The 17,484-nt window shown below is 34.8% G+C and overlaps 2 protein-coding genes across 5 annotated transcripts in view; both read right to left on the bottom strand.

The window, feature by feature from the left end:
• Positions 1–279: 279 nt before the first annotated feature.
• On the bottom strand, positions 280–2,167 carry LOC127522325 (uncharacterized). The gene is made up of 5 exons (XM_051912152.1): positions 1,985–2,167; positions 1,285–1,588; positions 1,010–1,126; positions 749–882; positions 280–527 (listed from the first exon to the last, which is right to left on the bottom strand). The coding sequence occupies exons 1-5, from the start codon at positions 1,994–1,996 to the stop codon at positions 294–296; spliced, it is 801 nt and encodes a 266-aa protein (XP_051768112.1). The 5' UTR covers positions 1,997–2,167; the 3' UTR covers positions 280–293.
• A 1,545-nt stretch (positions 2,168–3,712) lies between these two features.
• il1fma (interleukin-1 family member A) overlaps positions 3,713–17,484 on the bottom strand; it is a 25,411-nt gene continuing 11,639 nt past the window's right edge. For 2 of the 4 annotated variants that reach the window (XM_051912146.1, XM_051912144.1), the window contains exons 2-9: positions 9,942–9,981; positions 9,645–9,795; positions 9,419–9,525; positions 9,235–9,331; positions 8,593–8,941; positions 6,329–6,454; positions 5,290–5,423; positions 3,713–4,797 (exon numbers count right to left, since the gene is read on the bottom strand). In XM_051912146.1, the coding sequence (XP_051768106.1) occupies positions 4,558–4,797; positions 5,290–5,423; positions 6,329–6,454; positions 8,593–8,941; positions 9,235–9,331; positions 9,419–9,525; positions 9,645–9,656 (1,065 nt within the window). In that variant the 5' untranslated portion in view covers positions 9,657–9,795; positions 9,942–9,981 and the 3' untranslated portion in view covers positions 3,713–4,557. The remainder of the gene's footprint in view (positions 4,798–5,289; positions 5,424–6,328; positions 6,455–8,592; positions 8,942–9,234; positions 9,332–9,418; positions 9,526–9,644; positions 9,796–9,941; positions 9,982–17,484) is intronic. The other 2 variants (XM_051912145.1, XM_051912147.1) reach the window with 2 other exon arrangements.

Genomic DNA, 17,484 nt, shown 5'->3' with positions numbered 1-17,484 from the left:
ATTTGAATGCCGGATGTTAAAGTGTAAAAAGATACATGAACACATGATAATATGACAAATGATAAATTAACTGTAACCAACAGGATGGCTCAAATTGTTAGTAGCTTATACAGACAGATGTAAATAGAGATTAATATTATAAATATATGGATAAAGTACCTATAACATTTCTTTTTTCTTATTTTTTTTTACATTCCATAAAAACATACCCAGTGCTGTGGTACTACAATATAATGAAAAGTAAAGCAGCATAAAAATGCAAAAAGAAGCATATTCTCAATAAAATCCTTATTTTAATATTCAATGATTTTTGTGGTATCAGTCTCAATTAAGACAAAGCTGTTGCTGGATGTAAGTTTGCCTCGTTGCATTTTCACAGCATTACCGCCAACAGTGTGAATGAACCATCCTCTGTGGAGCGCTGACTCAAAATGCCGGAGACCGTCCGGGGTTCGAGACATGTAGAAAACATGGGCTAATTTTTCTTCATCATCTCCGGAGGTGTGTAGCTTTGTTTTGTCATACCTCTGAAATAAACATGATTTTGTTTAACTACAGCTTTTAGAATAAAAATTGATTGGTGAGTAATTTTACATGAGCAGGGAGACTTTGTGAAACTTTACATATATGACAATGTATATATATATTGTCATGCTATTCAGAAAATATTAAGATACAAATAACAGAATATACTTTTGCTGTGCAGCTCTAACAAAACAAGAAACAGAGAACACTATTGAAAACTTACTGTAACTTTTAAATTCATTTGTCCTCCTTCGTTGGTGCAGCAGAAGAATTTATCTGTGTCAGTGAAGTTCAGCACAACAGGAACACCTGGTTCTGTGTCTTTGGTGGCCATGCATTGGAAGATGGTGATTTTTGCTGAATAAATTCGAAATATTTGAAAAATTAAAATTTTGAAACAACAGAAAGCAAATAGGAATGCCACAAGAAAAAGTGGCATAAAAATGTTTAAAAAAAACAAACATTTTCATTATTTGATACAAACCTGACATAGTGTCCGCCAAATGTATCTGATTCCGTTCAGATGTGATGTACTTGCATTTTTGGTGTGACTTCAAGAACAAATTGTCATGTTCTTTAATCATTCTCCCAACTGCAGAAACTGAAAAAGGCGGCAGAATATTCAATCAGAAGACTTTTAAAAATGGGGATGTATTTCTTACGAACAATAAAAAAAAAGGAATGGCCACTTCAACATTAGTTAACAATTCAAAATGAATAAAAATGGTGACGAATAAAAGATTATTGAATATTTCTTACTAAAGGCAAAATCAGCTTGCTCAGGCATGACCACAATTTCATTAAATTGGTGATCACAGCTGTAGAGAGGTTCGTCAGTGTTGTGGTCTTGGTCAACAACCAGATTGAAGCTCATGTTTGCCAGGGAAACGAGCATCTCATTGTCATCATAGAAACAATCGTCCTCAATGTCCTCGTCTTTCAACTCTGGTTGTGAATTTGGCAGTTCCTGGTGCCCCTCCATCTCCAAATCATCCTCACTTATAAACGACAGGCTGAATCTCACTTTTATCTTTTTCGTGCCACAGTTCTCCTCAGATACAATCTACGAGAAGAAATTATTTGCTTTAGTGCATTTGAAGAAAACCCAAAAGATTTAGAAATGAACCACAATGAGGTGGTCTCAAACATATTTGTTTCAAATGCCGCTCACACATGACCACATGATAATTTTGACTGTTCAGACTAGGCGAAAGGGCCATAGTACAAATATCTGTTTCAGTTCTCGCTTGTGTCATAAACAGGGATGTGATAGAGTGCATTGAATGAAAATGGTTCCTTTAACTAAAAGATCAAAAAATGTCTAAACTTTTGCACTACTTGTTATCTAGTGTTTATCTCCCTTTGTGAATAAGGAGAAGAGACGATAGATAGACAGACGATAGACAGACAGACAGACAGACAGATAGATAGATAGATAGATAGATACAAAATTGCATACCTCTGCTGCCATGTTGATCACAGTGAAGATAAAAAAGATGTGAACCCTGACTCTGAAACGCTGCTTTTACAAAGTCAGCCACCCTCGTGTGGTAGGAAAAGGAAGTTGTAAGAGGCGTACATTAAAACGTGAGGTCTGGCTAGAAACATTTTGCGGTGGGAAAACACAAAAGCATCATTTAAAGATTTGACAATATAAATCTTTGCATCATTACTGAAACAAATTCAGGAATCATTTTAAAATGTTCACAAATTAAACCTTGTAATACCATATAACATACTTGTTAAAGTGTAAACTTAAAAGACAAAACAGCTTTTTCCTCTACGAGGCTGAGTGGTTAATGGAGGTGGAAAAGGTCACAGTTTGGGTGTTGGTGGAGTGGTAATGAGACTAGTGGTGTATGTGGGGATCTTCCTACCACTGGGGCATTCGGCAGCATGTAATCATTAAAGGGAAAGCACACCAGGAGGGAATCATTGTTTTGCGGTAAAATAACTGTTGGCTTGAAACTGGTTTGGTGACAAGGATGACTCAGTTCTTGCCTATAACACCTTTAACATCAGAATTACATCATCATATACGTGATTTACGGCCTTTGACACTTGATGTTACATTCATCTGTGATTTTAATCTAAATTTGCACTTAATCAAAATTAAGCTGATTCTTTCATAGAATTAGTAAAAATGAATTTAAAAAAGTAAAACGAAATGTAAAAATAGGGCTGTAAATTGATTTAAAAAAAAATCACAGGTTTTAATCATGATTAATCACAGCTAATATTAAAATTTGTAATTCTAAATATGTTTATACATCGAACAGTTGTTTAATTTTCAGGAAATGCTGAATTTATTGATTACTTTTTTTTTTTTTAACGCGTTAAACGGTCAACATTAGGTCCTAATCACAGAAATGAAAGTTATTTCTCTAGCAGTAAATAAATAAAAAATAAAATAATATAATATATTGTTCAACTGCAATAACATTTTATTAAATACATTTATATTTATTTATCATATATATTAAAATACACAAAATCAAATTGTAGGTCTGTGTAACGCATCTTGCAGGTTACTAAATATTTACGGCCTTTGACACTTGATGTTACATTCATCTGTGATTTTAATCTAAATTTGCACTTAATCAAAATTAAGCTGATTCTTTCATAGAATTAGTAAAAATGAATTTAAAAAGTAAAACGAAATGTAAAAATAGGCTGTAAATTGATTTTTTTAAAAAAATCACAGGTTTTAATCATGATTAATCACAGCTAATATTAAAATTTGTAATTCTAAATATGTTTATACATCGAACAGTTGTTTAATTTTCAGGAAATGTTGAATTTATTGATTACTTTTCTTTTTTTTTAACGCGTTAAACGGTCAACATTAGGTCCTAATCACAGAAATGAAAGTTATTTTCTCTAGCAGTAAATAAATAAAAATAAAATAATATAATATATTGTGCAACTGCAATAACATTTTATTAAATACATTTATATTTATTTATCATATATATTAAAATACACAAAATCAAATTGTAGGTCTGTGTAACGCATCTTGCAGGTTACTAAATAAACTGTAATAGTGATAAAAAATATGCGCAATTACAAGCATATCGTCAAAAAAAAATCCGGTAATAAGTGACTACAGAAACACCATACTATAAATTATGACCATAACTATCCTCGGAACTGTTATTGGATGAATAATCTTACTGAAACACTGAACTTGATTCAAAACTTTATTTTATTGAGATTTAATAGAAGATACATAATACATAAACACGATAATATGATAAATTACACTTTAATGTAGCAAAAGCAACTGTTCAAAGTTGTTAGTATCTTTTAGCTTATACAGACAAAAGCAATAATAGTTGATAATATAAGGAATTACACACATTATATATTTTGCAAAGATTTCTTTTCAATACTTTAAAACCAATGTTTCAGCTTAAAAAGTAACTATGAGCAGTTAGCAATAAAAATAAATATGAATTATATGTTAGTTTCAAAATATCAGTTTAAAAGTAGCTGAATATATATATATATATATATATATATATATATATATATATATATATATATATATATACACAAACGGACATTAATGAACACAATTGCATATAACAAGGTAAAAAAACAACAACAACATGTCAGCTAATAGTATGATGCATATCTACTCACTACTGCCGTGGCAGTAAAACATACCATGCTTTGAAAGAGGCTGCATTGTTTAAGACAACCTTAACACTTAAACTCATCTAAAATAAGTGACAATTTCGACCTGCAAATCCTCTTAACAAACTAATCTGACCAATTAATTTAGCTGCCAAGCCAAAGAATTTATTAACATTTTTAAAGAAGCACTAGGCTTCAATAGGGTTGGTAACGTCAGCTTGAATCGGATAGTAAAGTCAACTCATTAAGTTAGGGTTGGGTTGTAATCACCAGTTTACTGAAGTTAATTTGAGAACAGTTTCCAGTTATAAAATGTCATATACAAGTGTCACATAGTCTACAAACTCTTCTCGTCACTGTGACAATTACTAGGTTTCTATCAAGACCATGAATTTAACATTGCTCACTCTGAATTATGATGAAAAAGGTGTTGACTGGTCTATAGTCAGGCTGATCATCCCTTTTCATGTCTACTTCATATTTCTCTACATTTTTTGTGTAGATAAACCATCCTCTGTGGAGAGCTGACTCAAAACGCCTGAGATTGTCTGCTCCAGTAGACATGTAGAATACAAGGGACCATTTCTGTGGGTCATCAGGACAGATTTTTTGCAAGTCACTCTTTCTACATTGCTGAAAAACAACACAAAACCTTGGTTTAATGGCAGGTTAAAGTCTTACAGACAATGTTTATTTTTGGCACTTCTGTGTCCTTATTTGAATTCTGAATTCTGAACACAAAAGAAGATATTTTGAAGAATGTGGTAACCAAAAGGTTGCTTGGCCCCGTTAACTTCCACAGTATGGAGAAAAAAGAAAAAAAAAACTAAATCAATGCAAATCAATGGGGACCAGAAACCGGTTACCAACATTCTTCAAAACATCTTCTTTGTGTTCATCAGAACAAAGAAACTCGCACAGATTTAGTACAACTTGAGGGTGAGTAATTGCTATTCATTTATATGACATCTGAAATATGAATGTATAATCGATGTGGACATTTTCTAGTATTAAACATTAAATTTAAGTTCTAATACTCAAACTAAAACAATAATCTTTTAATATTAAATCAGCTAATATAGCATATTCAACAAGATCACACATCAGCAATGAATAAAGACCTACCACAACTGTTAAAATCTTTGTATTTACATCTTGCTTTGTGGTGCAGCTGAAGAAGTTTTCTGTGTTAGTGAAGTTCAGCACAACAGGAAGACCTGGACAGTCATTTTTGGTGTAATAGTAGATGGTGATTGGCTCTGAAAAGCAAAACCAAAAGCATTGCAAAATATATTTTAAAATAAACTTATGAAGCAAGTGAAAATTAAGAATATTGCTGCAAGACACAATTATCTGACCAAGTATAGCAGCTGTATGATTTAACTCACAACTAGACATGTGCCGGTATTCGGTAATACGATATATCACGATAATGAATATGCATGATACTGTTAACGCGGGAACTTCAAAATACCGTGAATTATTATTATGATGAATTATTAACATTTTTATAATACATTTTAAGAATACTTCACCCACTGCGCACTGAATGAAAGTGCACGTTCACTGTCTGACAGCGGAGGGCTGTGATGGATTTATTAGTTAACATGTTTATTCATTATTACCAAACTGACAATGAAAAATACTTATAAAGCAATTATTAATGTTAATTTCTTAATTAAAGTTTAATAATATTACTAAAATCAAAAGTTGTAATTATTAATGGACCTGAGCTAAAACTAACAATGATCAGTTGTATTTTTAAACTAACATTAACAAAAAATAATACCTTCTGTAACAAATGTAGCTAATGCTCAATCTTAATCTTAGTTAAGATTGTATTGCATTAAATATTGCATTAGTAATAAGTTAATGCATTAAATAACATTAAATGAGACCTTATTGTAAAGTGCTACCTGTTGTTCTTTATAATTCTTTTCCAGTTTAATCTATTTGAAATTTTACTTTAGAATTTTTTTTAGTGTATTGTGTTATTGTATTTAAATGTTCAGAGTTCTTTCTGTTATAAGAAAAAGAATTCTTAAACCTGTTATAGTATGACAACACTTTTTTTGCAACTTATTTCAATATCGTGATAATACCGTATGCCGTGATAAAAGTTATTATTGCAACATGAAAATTTGATTCGTTATTAGGTACCAACCTGACATGGTATTATTCAAACATATCCGATGCTTGGGAAGACTTCTGGAGACATACTTTTCCTCCATGAAAGTCTTCATAAATAAATTTGTTCTCTTTTTAAGCAGCTGCAAATTATTTGAAGAACCTGAGAAAAAGGAAGTTGAATAGTTATACAATTCTCAAAAAGTCACATTTGGTTTTGCATTGGTTTCCTTAAACGGATAGTTAACCCCAAAATGAAAATTCTGTCATCATTTACTCACCCTCATGTCGTTCCAAACCTGTAACCTGTGGATTATTTTACGATATCTTTATGAACTTTCTGAAACGTGTGTTTTAAAGATGAACGAAAATCTTATAGGTTTGGAACAACATGAGCAGGGCCTCTACGCTAACATTTTTCTTTAGGAGCACTTGTGCTCCTAATAAAAAAAAAATTTAGGAGCACAGTCAAAAATTTAGGAGCACTTTCTGATTAATAAAAGACATTAACTTTCCCATTACAGGGTGATATTTGCCCCTTTAAATTAATTTCCACAGGCATTTTTACCATTATAAGAGCATTTTTTTTTCTAATCTTATTAAATGTATGCATCATATTTCGTCAATTTCTTAAATTAAAATAGAAAATTTGTTTTTAAATGTTAAACAATAAATTCAGTTAGAACAATAAGACCCAATCAGACTGTTACCTATCAAAAAATCATCAAAAATCTGTGCACTGCAGAAGTGGCACAGAAGCACATTCATTCAGTCGTTCAAAACGCAGATTCATTCATTCACCGTTGCTTGGAGATGCGCAACAGTCCTGGTGTGGCTTTGTTTGAAACCGTTTTCACGTAATAGAGCAAAAACATACATTATTGTGTCTAATGTTAAATCACTTACTATCAACTTGTTTACTGGACTTCAATAAGATCAGTAAGTATACGTTTGCAATCATGCCAATACTCGGAGAAACAGGAGTATACTCGTGTGATGTTACTTAACTTAAGCTACATAGGCTTGCTGCGATCGACGGTGTTACCGCCCCCACTGTCGTTTTGATTTTCAGGCGCAAACGCGAGCGAAATGCTCGCACTGTAGAGCCCTGATGAGGGTGAGTAACTAATAACAGTTTTCATTTTTGGGTGAACTAACCCTTTAAAATCTGCATAGGCAATATGTATGTTTTATTGGCATCAATTAGAGCATTTAAAAAATGTAAAAGATAAAATATATGTGTATAATCAGGGCCGGCACAAGCTCAACTGCCGCTCTAGGCAAAACACCGTCGTGCCGCCCCCACTTCACACTCACAATTAAACTCCATCTTTCAGATGCATGTGAAAGACTGGAGGTTTTGTTTATTGATTTATTAATAACTTGCACTAAAGTAAAAGCATGTACAAGCATGTTTTCTGATTTTTTCTTTTCTTTCATTCTGCAACGTAAAAAAAAATCAGCATGTAACCACTAACTGTAATTATATAGTAAGAATATCTCCTTGAAGATTCGGGAGAATTCCTGGTGGGCCGCTGATAAATTGGGCCGGCAGTAGCCTACTTCGCCGCAAATCGGCGGTAGTACTAATAGTGGCGAAGCGACGGTGTGCACGTGGTTCTCACACCCAAAATCCCATCACTTGCGCGTTCACAGCTCTTCGTTATAAATAGAAGTTATAAATATATGGCATATATAAATATTACGCACACAAAAAGGTGAGCTACGTGACCTCTCCTCCGCTTTCTCTCACACACACATAGGCGGAGGGCGAACTAACTTTAAGGTAAGGCTAAGGAGAAGTGCTTCCCGTTTAAAAACACATAAATTTCCTTGTAATAGTTCCAGAACACAACACAACACACTCCTGAAAAAACATTAAAGCGTCTAAGTACGTTCACAAACCACTGCTAATTTCAACAGAAAATGTATAATGGATTTGGCATGGCAGAAAGCGCGCAAAGAGCGCTCCCTCAATAATCACTAAAAAGTTGTCATATTAGTTCTCTCATAATAAATGATGCTGTCTGTACAATGAATCTCTTATTTACATAATGTCTAAAATTAGTTTTATTATTATGAGAGGATTTGTGAGCGTGCAAACTCATAGTCCACTCACCGCTCCAAATGCCTGTGTTTATGTTCAGTGTGCTATATGCCGCTCTTGGTTGGGGCGGGGCGGGTTTGTAGAATGAAGGAAGGTCATTTAGATTTAGAATAACTAATCTGCGTCTAATTGATTGCACACATTTGAAAATTCTACAGATAAAAAGGGCAATGAATCCAACACTCAATTCTTACTTGAGGTAATCTCAGCTTGTGCAGGCAGGACAACAACTTCATTAAACTGGCAATTCGTCTTTCCACAGTTGCTGCAAGGGTTGTCAGGGTCAGAGCCTCGAGCAACAACCATACTGTAGCTCGTATCAGCCATGGAGACAATTAGCAAATTGTCATCATTGCAACAATCATCCTCAATGTCCCAGTCTTCCCACTCTTTTTGTGAAGGTTCCTGGTCTGCACATGCCTCCAGCTCAGACTCTCTTACCATCATCAAGCTGAAACTTATGACCGTCCTCTCCTTTTCATTGACACGGAGCTCCTCGGATTCACACTCTTCTGTTTTTGTTTTGGATGGATGATGTATGGTCTATTTGATCAGCAGAGTTGAAGAAAATCAATTCACTCTAGCTCAGGTACAGTTTTATTTCTCAAGCAATTACTTAAAAAAATAAACCATGGTGATGTAATCTCTGTAATATGTTATAAACCCACTAGTCCATGTGATCAATCTGAGTTTCCTGACTAGGCAAAAATCCCCGATAAAAACTTTAGTTTCAATTCTCTCTATTGATGTCACATTCAAATGGGTAAAATCAAACAGAAAAATGAGTAGCCTAATATGAGAGTGCAGTAGTCTGTGTGGATAAATGCAAAACTCACAAGTAAGGGAGCTCCTTCAACCAGAAGACCAGCAAATGCCTTTGGAGTCAAATCCTCCACATTTGTGTTGTTAATCATTAGGAGTTTATCTCCCTTGCTGAAAAAAAAAAAAAGAGTAGATAGATAGGTAGACTCATCTCATACTCATAAAAGGATATATATTGTACATCATCAATAATCTTACCTTGTAAACATTCCTTTGTTTTGGTTTAAAAAGCCCTTCACTTCATATGAGTGTTTCCCTTCACATTCAGTGTGGATCAATGTAACGCCACCAGAAACAGGATTCCCCTATAAGATGTCACAAACGTTTTCAACTGATACATTTAACACCTAAGATACTGTAGATGTTGATGAACCGTTGTATATCGAATCAGATATAGATTTGCATACAACAATACACTACATACCTCTGCTGCCATGATGAACTCAGTGCTGATTATGATCTGATTATGTGCGAGTCCTAAGTCTGAAACGCTGCCTTTTGAAAGCAAGTAGAACTGATGCTATGATAAGAAAAGGAAGCTACATTTGTGTCACTTAACCAGTGTGAGGGTTGGCCTAAAAACAAGAAGTAGTTAAAGTTAAAGGGGAAGGACATATTTAAAAGATTATCCAACAATGCTGAGATAAGATTTTGTGCCATTCATCTTTTCTTTAAAGCAATAGTTCATCCAAAAATGAAAATTCAGTCATCATTTACTCACCCTCAAGTTGTTCCAAACCAGTATGAATTTCTTTCTCCTGCTGAACACAAAAGAAGACATTTTGAAAATGATGTCAGAATTTTCATTTTTGGGTGAACTATCCCTTTAAAGTAAAATAATTCAGAAAATGTGTTTACTGCCAAGTTGTGCTTAGCAAAAGGTAATGGCTCACTGTGTGATTACCTTTGCCAAACAATATGACACCCATGCAACTGCAAACCAACAATTCAAAAGTGTGATTTGTTTGCAAACTGGTGCATAAATCAGACCTTTTGACAGGAAACGTTCTCCTTAATTACAACCTGAATTCCGGAAATGTACTTGGGACGTTTTTTAAATTTGGATAAAATGAAAACTAAAAGACTTTCAAATCACATGAGACATTATTTATTCACAATAGAACATAGATAAATGTTTAAACTGAGAAATTTTACAATTTTATGCACAAAATAAGCTCATTTCAAATTTGATGCCTGCTACAGGTCTCAAAATAGTTGGGACGGGGACATGTTTACCACGGTATAGCATCCCCTCTTCTTTTCAAAACAGTTTGAAGATGTCTGGGCATCGAAGTTATGAGTTTCTTGAGTTTTGGTGTTGGAATTTAGTCCCATTCTTGCCTGATATAGGTTTCCAACTGCTGAAGAGTTTGTGTTCATCTTTGACGTATTTTTCGTTTAATGATGCACCAATTGTTCTGTATAAGTTAGAGATCTGTAGGCAGGACTCTTCTACGATGAAGCCATTCTGTTGTAATAGCTGCAGTATGTGGTCTTGCATTGTACTGCTGAAATACACAAGGCCTTCCCTGAAATAGACATCGTCTGGAGGGGAGCATATGTTGCTCTAAAACCTTTATATACCTTTCAGCACTCATAGTGCCTTCCAAAACATGCAAGCTGCCCATACCGTATGCACTTATGCACCCCCATATCATCAGAGATGCTGGCTTTTGAACTGAATGCTGATAACCTGCTGTAAGGTCTCCCTCCTCTTTAGCCCGGAGGACACGGCATCCGTGATTTCCAACAACAATGACTCATCTGACCATAGAACACTTTTCCACTTTGAAACAGTCCATTTTAAATGAGCCTTGGCCCACAGGACACGATGGCGCTTCTGGTCCATGTTCACATATGGCTTCCTTTTTGCACGATAGAGCTTTAGTTGGCATCTGACAGTGGTTTCTGGAAGTATTCCTGGGCCCATTTAGTAATGTCATTGACACAATCATGCCAATGAGTGATGCAGTGTCGTCTGAGGGCTCGAAAACCATGAGCATCCAATAAAGGTCTTCGGCCTTGTCCCTTACGCAGAGATTTCTCCAGTTTCTCTGAATCTTTTGATGATGTTATGCACTGTAAATGATGAGATTTGCAAAGCCTTTGCAATTTGACGTTGAGGAACATTGTTTTTAAAGTATTCCACAATCTTTTTACACACTCTTTCACAGCTCTGCCCATATTTACTTCTGAGAGACTCTGCCTCTCTAAGACATCCCTATTATAGCTAATAATGTTACAGACCTGATATCAATTAACTTAATTAGTTGCTAGATGTTCTCCCAGCTGAATCTTTTCAAAATTTCTTTCTTTTTCAGCCATTTGTTGCCCTCATGGCAACTTTTTTGAGAACTGTAGCAGACATCAAATTTGAAATGAGCTCATTTAGTGGACAAAAGTGTAAAATTTCTCCGTCTAAACATTTGTTATGTTATCTATGTTTTATTGTGAATAAAATATTGGCTAATGTGATTTGAAAGCCTTTTAGTTTTCATTTTATTCAAATTTAAAAAATGTCCCAACATTTCCGGAATTCGAGTTGTATGTTATTGAACTGATCTGAAATATACCCTTGTAAAGACAGTCTGAATCACCAAAAAGCAAAGTTTTATTGTCTTTTTCACTGTGCAGAGCACAAAACCTATTTTACACAGGAAATACACAGTTATTGAAAGTGACTTTTTTTAATAGACATCTTTGATAATTTGAGGAAATAAGAAAATTAGGTTTCACATGCATAACGGTACACTTTTACACTCCCAGAACACAATCCCACTGTACTTCCTCAAGTAAGGTAATATCAACAAAAGAAGAGGAACAAACTGCCTGCTGAGGAAGAGCCACTAAGTGTGGATCAGTGTACAGCAAATGTAACACACATCCATCCACATACAAACAATATATTTACAGTAACTGTATCATAGATCATTAAATTTTGAAAAAAAAAAAAAAAAAACTTTTTTTAACATTTGAAGAATCTTCACTCTGCTCTCTTCCATTCAAGGACAGTTCAAAGTGACTCGTTTCAGAGAGATGTGCATGGCTATAGTTACTTTGAACTGTCCTTGTATGGAAAACTTTGAGAATTTTGAAGAATCTTCATGCAGCTCTTTGTCATACAAGCACAGTTCATGGTGAACATGGCCGGCAAGAACATCTCACTAGAGGGAAATATTATTAGTGAAAAAAGGGCTTACATTTCAGTGTGTTCCTCAAACAATTTTTATTGTGTGGTGTATGGACGATAGGTTTATGGTGATTTATGGTGCTTTTTGTCCTTTTTAGACCTTGCCAGCCATGGTCATCATGAACTGTCCTTATATGAAATTCTCTGTTTGTGTTCCACAGAAGAAGAAAAAAATTATTAGTTTGGAACAACACAGGGTGAATAACTAATATCAGAATTGTAATTTAAGAGTGAACTATTCCTTTAAAGTAAATATTTGCTTTTACAATGACAGCTTTGCTAGCGAGGTTTGTACACGACATTTTGAGTCTGTGGTTACTTGCCAACAAGTCACCAGAAAGTTTTACTCCATTCCACCACCACCACACACCAACAAATACCAAAGGGCCTACATGGTCCTCTGACTCAAACCAGAAGGTAGATGCTCATAAACATCCTCAAAACCTTTAGAAACACTTACACAAATAAGATGAAAGTAGATTCGTCAGAAGAGACTACAGACACATTTTTGAGGTTGACACTTGTATAAACATACACATCCATTTTGAGCCATCAAAATAGAGGATCCTCTCTGAATTGATCACGTAGCCCCAACAACAGACTGCATCTACACAAAGCAAATATTTTCCATATTTTCAGGTGCAAACAAGTCATCATGGCATTTAAAGAATAAAACAAAACTGTGCTGACTTTGTGTATTTGTACTGAGTAACTTATAGGCAATGCTTCTATAGGATAGGTAAAACAGACAAAAAGTTACACTTTATTCTGTTCTGAGGAAATGCCCAGCTCTGTCCTCTCCTCTCAGTATTACTCATCATGGTTTTCAGAGCGAGCAGGAAGCCTGTATAATGCGATGCTGCGGTGGGTTATTCTTTGATACAAGAAAAAAATCCCATCAGTGAGGGCGGGGACAATATAATGTGGAGGAACAGAAAAAATATTAAGGTGCTCTGCATTTCACCCATCCAAGTGCACACACACACAGCAGGACACACAGTTAACACACACCCGGAGCAATGGACAGCTGTTTTTGCTGGGGGTTAGGTGTCTTGCTCAAGGGCACCTCAGCTGTGGTTAATGAGAGTGAAAGAGAGCACTGTTCATTTACTCCCCTCACCTATTTCCTGCCGTTACTGTGACTCTCTAACCATAAGGCCATATCTGCCCCACAGAAATTTAACCTTGATTTGAGCACGTAACCTTTTGAGTGGGTCGCGGAGTGTGTAGGCAAAGAAACAACAACAAACGTAATTCTATGTTTTTTCTGATGTGAAAATTGTATTTTGAAAGGTGTGTGAAAGCTTTTGACACTTATGTCAGACGCAGTTTAGAGTGCCTGAGAAAAAATGCATTGTCCTGATTCATCATCTGCGGTCAGATGTCATGACAGTGTCACTATTCTAATGCCTCAGAATAACCTGACCCGTCGGCTGTTACATTGTGCTCGTAGCACACACTATTAAATGGACTATATGCACTTTCTTTAGAACTTATGCAATAATATAAGCCAGAAGACATCCGGTGTCACTTGTTGGTGTGTAGGTATCTTCAATGTCCTGAGGTAGCTTTAACAGCATCAATAGTGTAGTACTTAATTTATAATCAGAATATTTTCACTTAAATAGACAGGCCTAGCATTAATTTAGTTATTCAAAGTAAGACAACATAAAAAAAAGACGTGTCTTAGTGTTCCTCCTCAGCAAAATTCAATTCGATGATCAGTTTTCACACTTTCGAGTGAAAAAAAGCATAAACACACTGTAAATTAAAGATTTATTGAGCACTTTAGTTAGATTCAATGAATAAAATGTGAGTTTTCACAAGTGTGCCAAGGTCATTGAGCTTACGCTGAAGTGAATGACAGCTTATGTGATTACAAAGGGAGAACGCAATGCTCGCATTCTGTGAAATTCATTGGCAAGAAAAGTTGTTTTTCAGGAAATTTTGTGAGTACTTCATACTTCACCTTGACAAAATGTATTTTTAAACCGAGTGATTTTATAATGTTTAATATTTATTCAAAAGCAAAACTGAGTGAAAAACTATTACATGAAATGGCTAATAAGAGCAAATAAATGCTCCTCTGCCACCACCTGCTGGTTATAGTGATAATTAATGTCTTTTTTTAAAGCGTTTTCTACCAAATGTTGGATTTCCTACATCTTGAAATGTTCGGTTTTAAAAATGGGGACAACTTCAGAAGGATGAACAAATAATGTTTTTGGTCATCACTTTAAAAATAACATTTGAAGTGCTGGAAATAATTTCCGTGTGCATGTCTAATAACAGACACCACTTATTCAAACGGTCCCATTAGCTTAACTGGTTTATTGGCAAATTAGGCAAGTGTGATAACTGCATTAAAATATAAATAAAACATTAAAATGTCAACCATTGATGGTTTTGTGTCATGAAATTACCAAAAAGTACCAATAAATTATGTAACTGGTATGTTGTGTGTTAGCTGGGAAGGATTTGCATGCAGGTAGGCCTATGTTTATTCATCAGGAGCAGTTTCCATATGTTTTATTAACAGTTCATGCTAGTATTGTGTATTTTACCATGGTAATTGTTGTTTCCGTAACCCCAAAATGCCACTTTATTTTGTATATTTTTAAATTACTGTGGTGGCTCATATTAACTTACTAACTTTATTGTATTAACAAATACTAGTTTTGGACTTACATTTAATTGCCTTATGTGCATGTTAAGTAAAGTGGGATGGTACTTGTGTGTGTCAACCATTTTTTTTTAAATGTGTTTGCTTGTTTTTTAAAGCAATTTTATTATAATTTTTATGAGCTAATAATATGAATTAGGTCAAAATCTTAAAAAAAAAAAAAAAAAAAAGGTTGAGGCTTAATGATCATGGAAAATGTGGGTCCCGTGGCCAAACCAGTTGAGAACCACTCAACCAAGGCATTGTAAAAAAAATAAAACAGGTCAACTTATAGGCAATGAAGAAACAAGGCTACCACTGTTGAAGGCAGCTTCTACTAAGGTAATTCGATCAGTCTAGGCAGTTCATGACCAAGAGTTCATAGCCCAGAACAAGTGGATGCTCTGTGACAGATGAGAAGCATGGCAGAGGTTTTAGTTCATCAGATGATAGGACAGGTTTCGCAGACATAAGCAAAACAAATGAGCAGTTAGGACCAGAATTGGGTGTAAGAGATTCTATAACATAAGCTCCGACGAAAAAGTAAGAAAACAATATCAACTGACAAAACAGATGTTACTGATCCAATATAGGGTGTAACTAAAAAAACGAAATGGGTTTAAAAAGCTGAACTAAAAGAGAAAGAGGTAGGAAGAAGTGGTTAGCACAAATAATTTTAACCAGAATGGAGAAATAGAAAGAAGATGACACCTAACAACCCCTAAAACCAGTGTTGGGTGTATGTAACTCATAACTTTTTAATGCAACCTTCTCCCTTTAAATTCTTTGGTCAGTTAAAGAATAATTTATGCAGTTTTATATTATTTATTTGACAGAAGTAAAAAAGCAGTTTCATGCATGTCTATCCTTGTATTGTTCAACTGATCGAGGTTGAAATGGGATTTAGAATGTAATTAGTAATAAGTAACACAATTCTTTTTAGAGGGAGAGTAATTAGTACAGTAATCTAATTACACTGTTGAAGATGTAATTAGTAAATATAGCTGCAAGCAGCAATTCTGGGCCAAGCTCGGTGGCACCGCCAACCCGGTGGCTTCAGGGCAACTGGGCACGGTGGGCAATAGGCATTTAAAACATAAAACAGTTGGTGCCCATATGACCACAAACAAAAACAGCCACATCCACGAGATCGTTAAATTTAGATGAATTTCATGTGATAGAATTTCATAGGTCAATTTCAAATGAGTGAAGAATAACATCCTAATCTGCCTTGTCTGTGTTTTTCTCAGACAACCTCTATAAAATTCCAGAGCAAATGACATACTATTCAACAGTACTCCGAGAAATGTAATCCAGTCTTAATGCGAATGTCTGTGAGTTCTGATGTTGTATTATCCTAACACTTTTCTTGATGTGTTTTGACCTCCCTGAGCTATCGTTTGTGCACCAATCTTATGCACCAAAAGCATGCTTTCATTTAATTTCAATATGTGTGGTATATGTTGAAAAAATAAAATTATAAAATTAATAAATAGAGCCAAATCATAGAACCTGCAAAGACGATTTTAATATCAATCTCAGGTAATAGTAAGGTACATGTCTAGATTTTTCTGCTCACTTATGCAAGTTTATTTTAAACAGCCACTTTTATAAAATCATGTGAAATTTACTTAAATAGGTATTTTTAATAAAATTTGAATTATATCAATAAATAATTAATTTAAAGACATATGCGTCGTACATGATGTTCGCAAACACAGCACATGACTTTCTGTAATGCCCATGTTTAGAAAACACACTCTCCTCTGTAAAAAAAAAAGAAAAAAAAGAAAAAGAGATGTTCATCTTGTATGAATCAGTACATGAAATCACAGGTGTCGGGTAATAATAATTGTAACTCAAACAACATTTGTTAAACTAGTTCTGTCCGAATAGTGATATAGTGTCATGGTTCAATTTCAAATGAGTGTGAAGTTATCATTTGCAGTTCAAAATTTTTATAAGTTCATCAATAAATGGGTAATCAGTAAAAGGATTAAAAACCACTAATCAACATTGTAAAACACACATATACACACACACACACACACACACACAGAAAGAGTGAGACTGAGGGACTGGGGGCACGAAAGTTGTTAGGCCCTACGAGGTCTATATGTGTACCGAGTTTCATACCAATACATGCAAGCATGTTTGATATACGGACCAAGTTTTCAGACTCCATTCAAGGGGGCACCGTAGAGCCCCTGCGCCACGCTCGGGTTCCAGCCTCTGCGGCGTCCTAATGGCCGCAGATTCCAATGTGTGTGCCAATTTTCAAGAGTTTTTGAGCACGTTAAGGTCCCCAAAAATCCCTGGATGGTTGAAAAAAAAAAATTCTCCTTAGAAAAACAATAGGGCCCTGCGTCTTAGTGGCTTGGGCCCTAGTAGTAATTAATTACTTTTTTAGAG

This window comes from Ctenopharyngodon idella, chromosome 11, assembly GCF_019924925.1.
Source record: "Ctenopharyngodon idella isolate HZGC_01 chromosome 11, HZGC01, whole genome shotgun sequence".
Classification (NCBI taxonomy): Eukaryota; Metazoa; Chordata; class Actinopteri; order Cypriniformes; family Xenocyprididae; genus Ctenopharyngodon; species Ctenopharyngodon idella.
The sequence above is the reverse complement of the archived record's forward strand: the minus strand, read 5'-3'. Positions and strand labels throughout refer to the sequence as shown.

Coding starts and splice junctions, on each gene's coding strand:
- LOC127522325 (XM_051912152.1), bottom strand. Junction 883..1,009: donor TTTGGCGGACACTATGTCAG/GTTTGTATCAAA, acceptor GAATTTATTCAG/CAAAAATCACCATCTTCCAA. Junction 528..748: donor AAATGAATTTAAAAGTTACA/GTAAGTTTTCAA, acceptor TGTTTATTTCAG/AGGTATGACAAAACAAAGCT.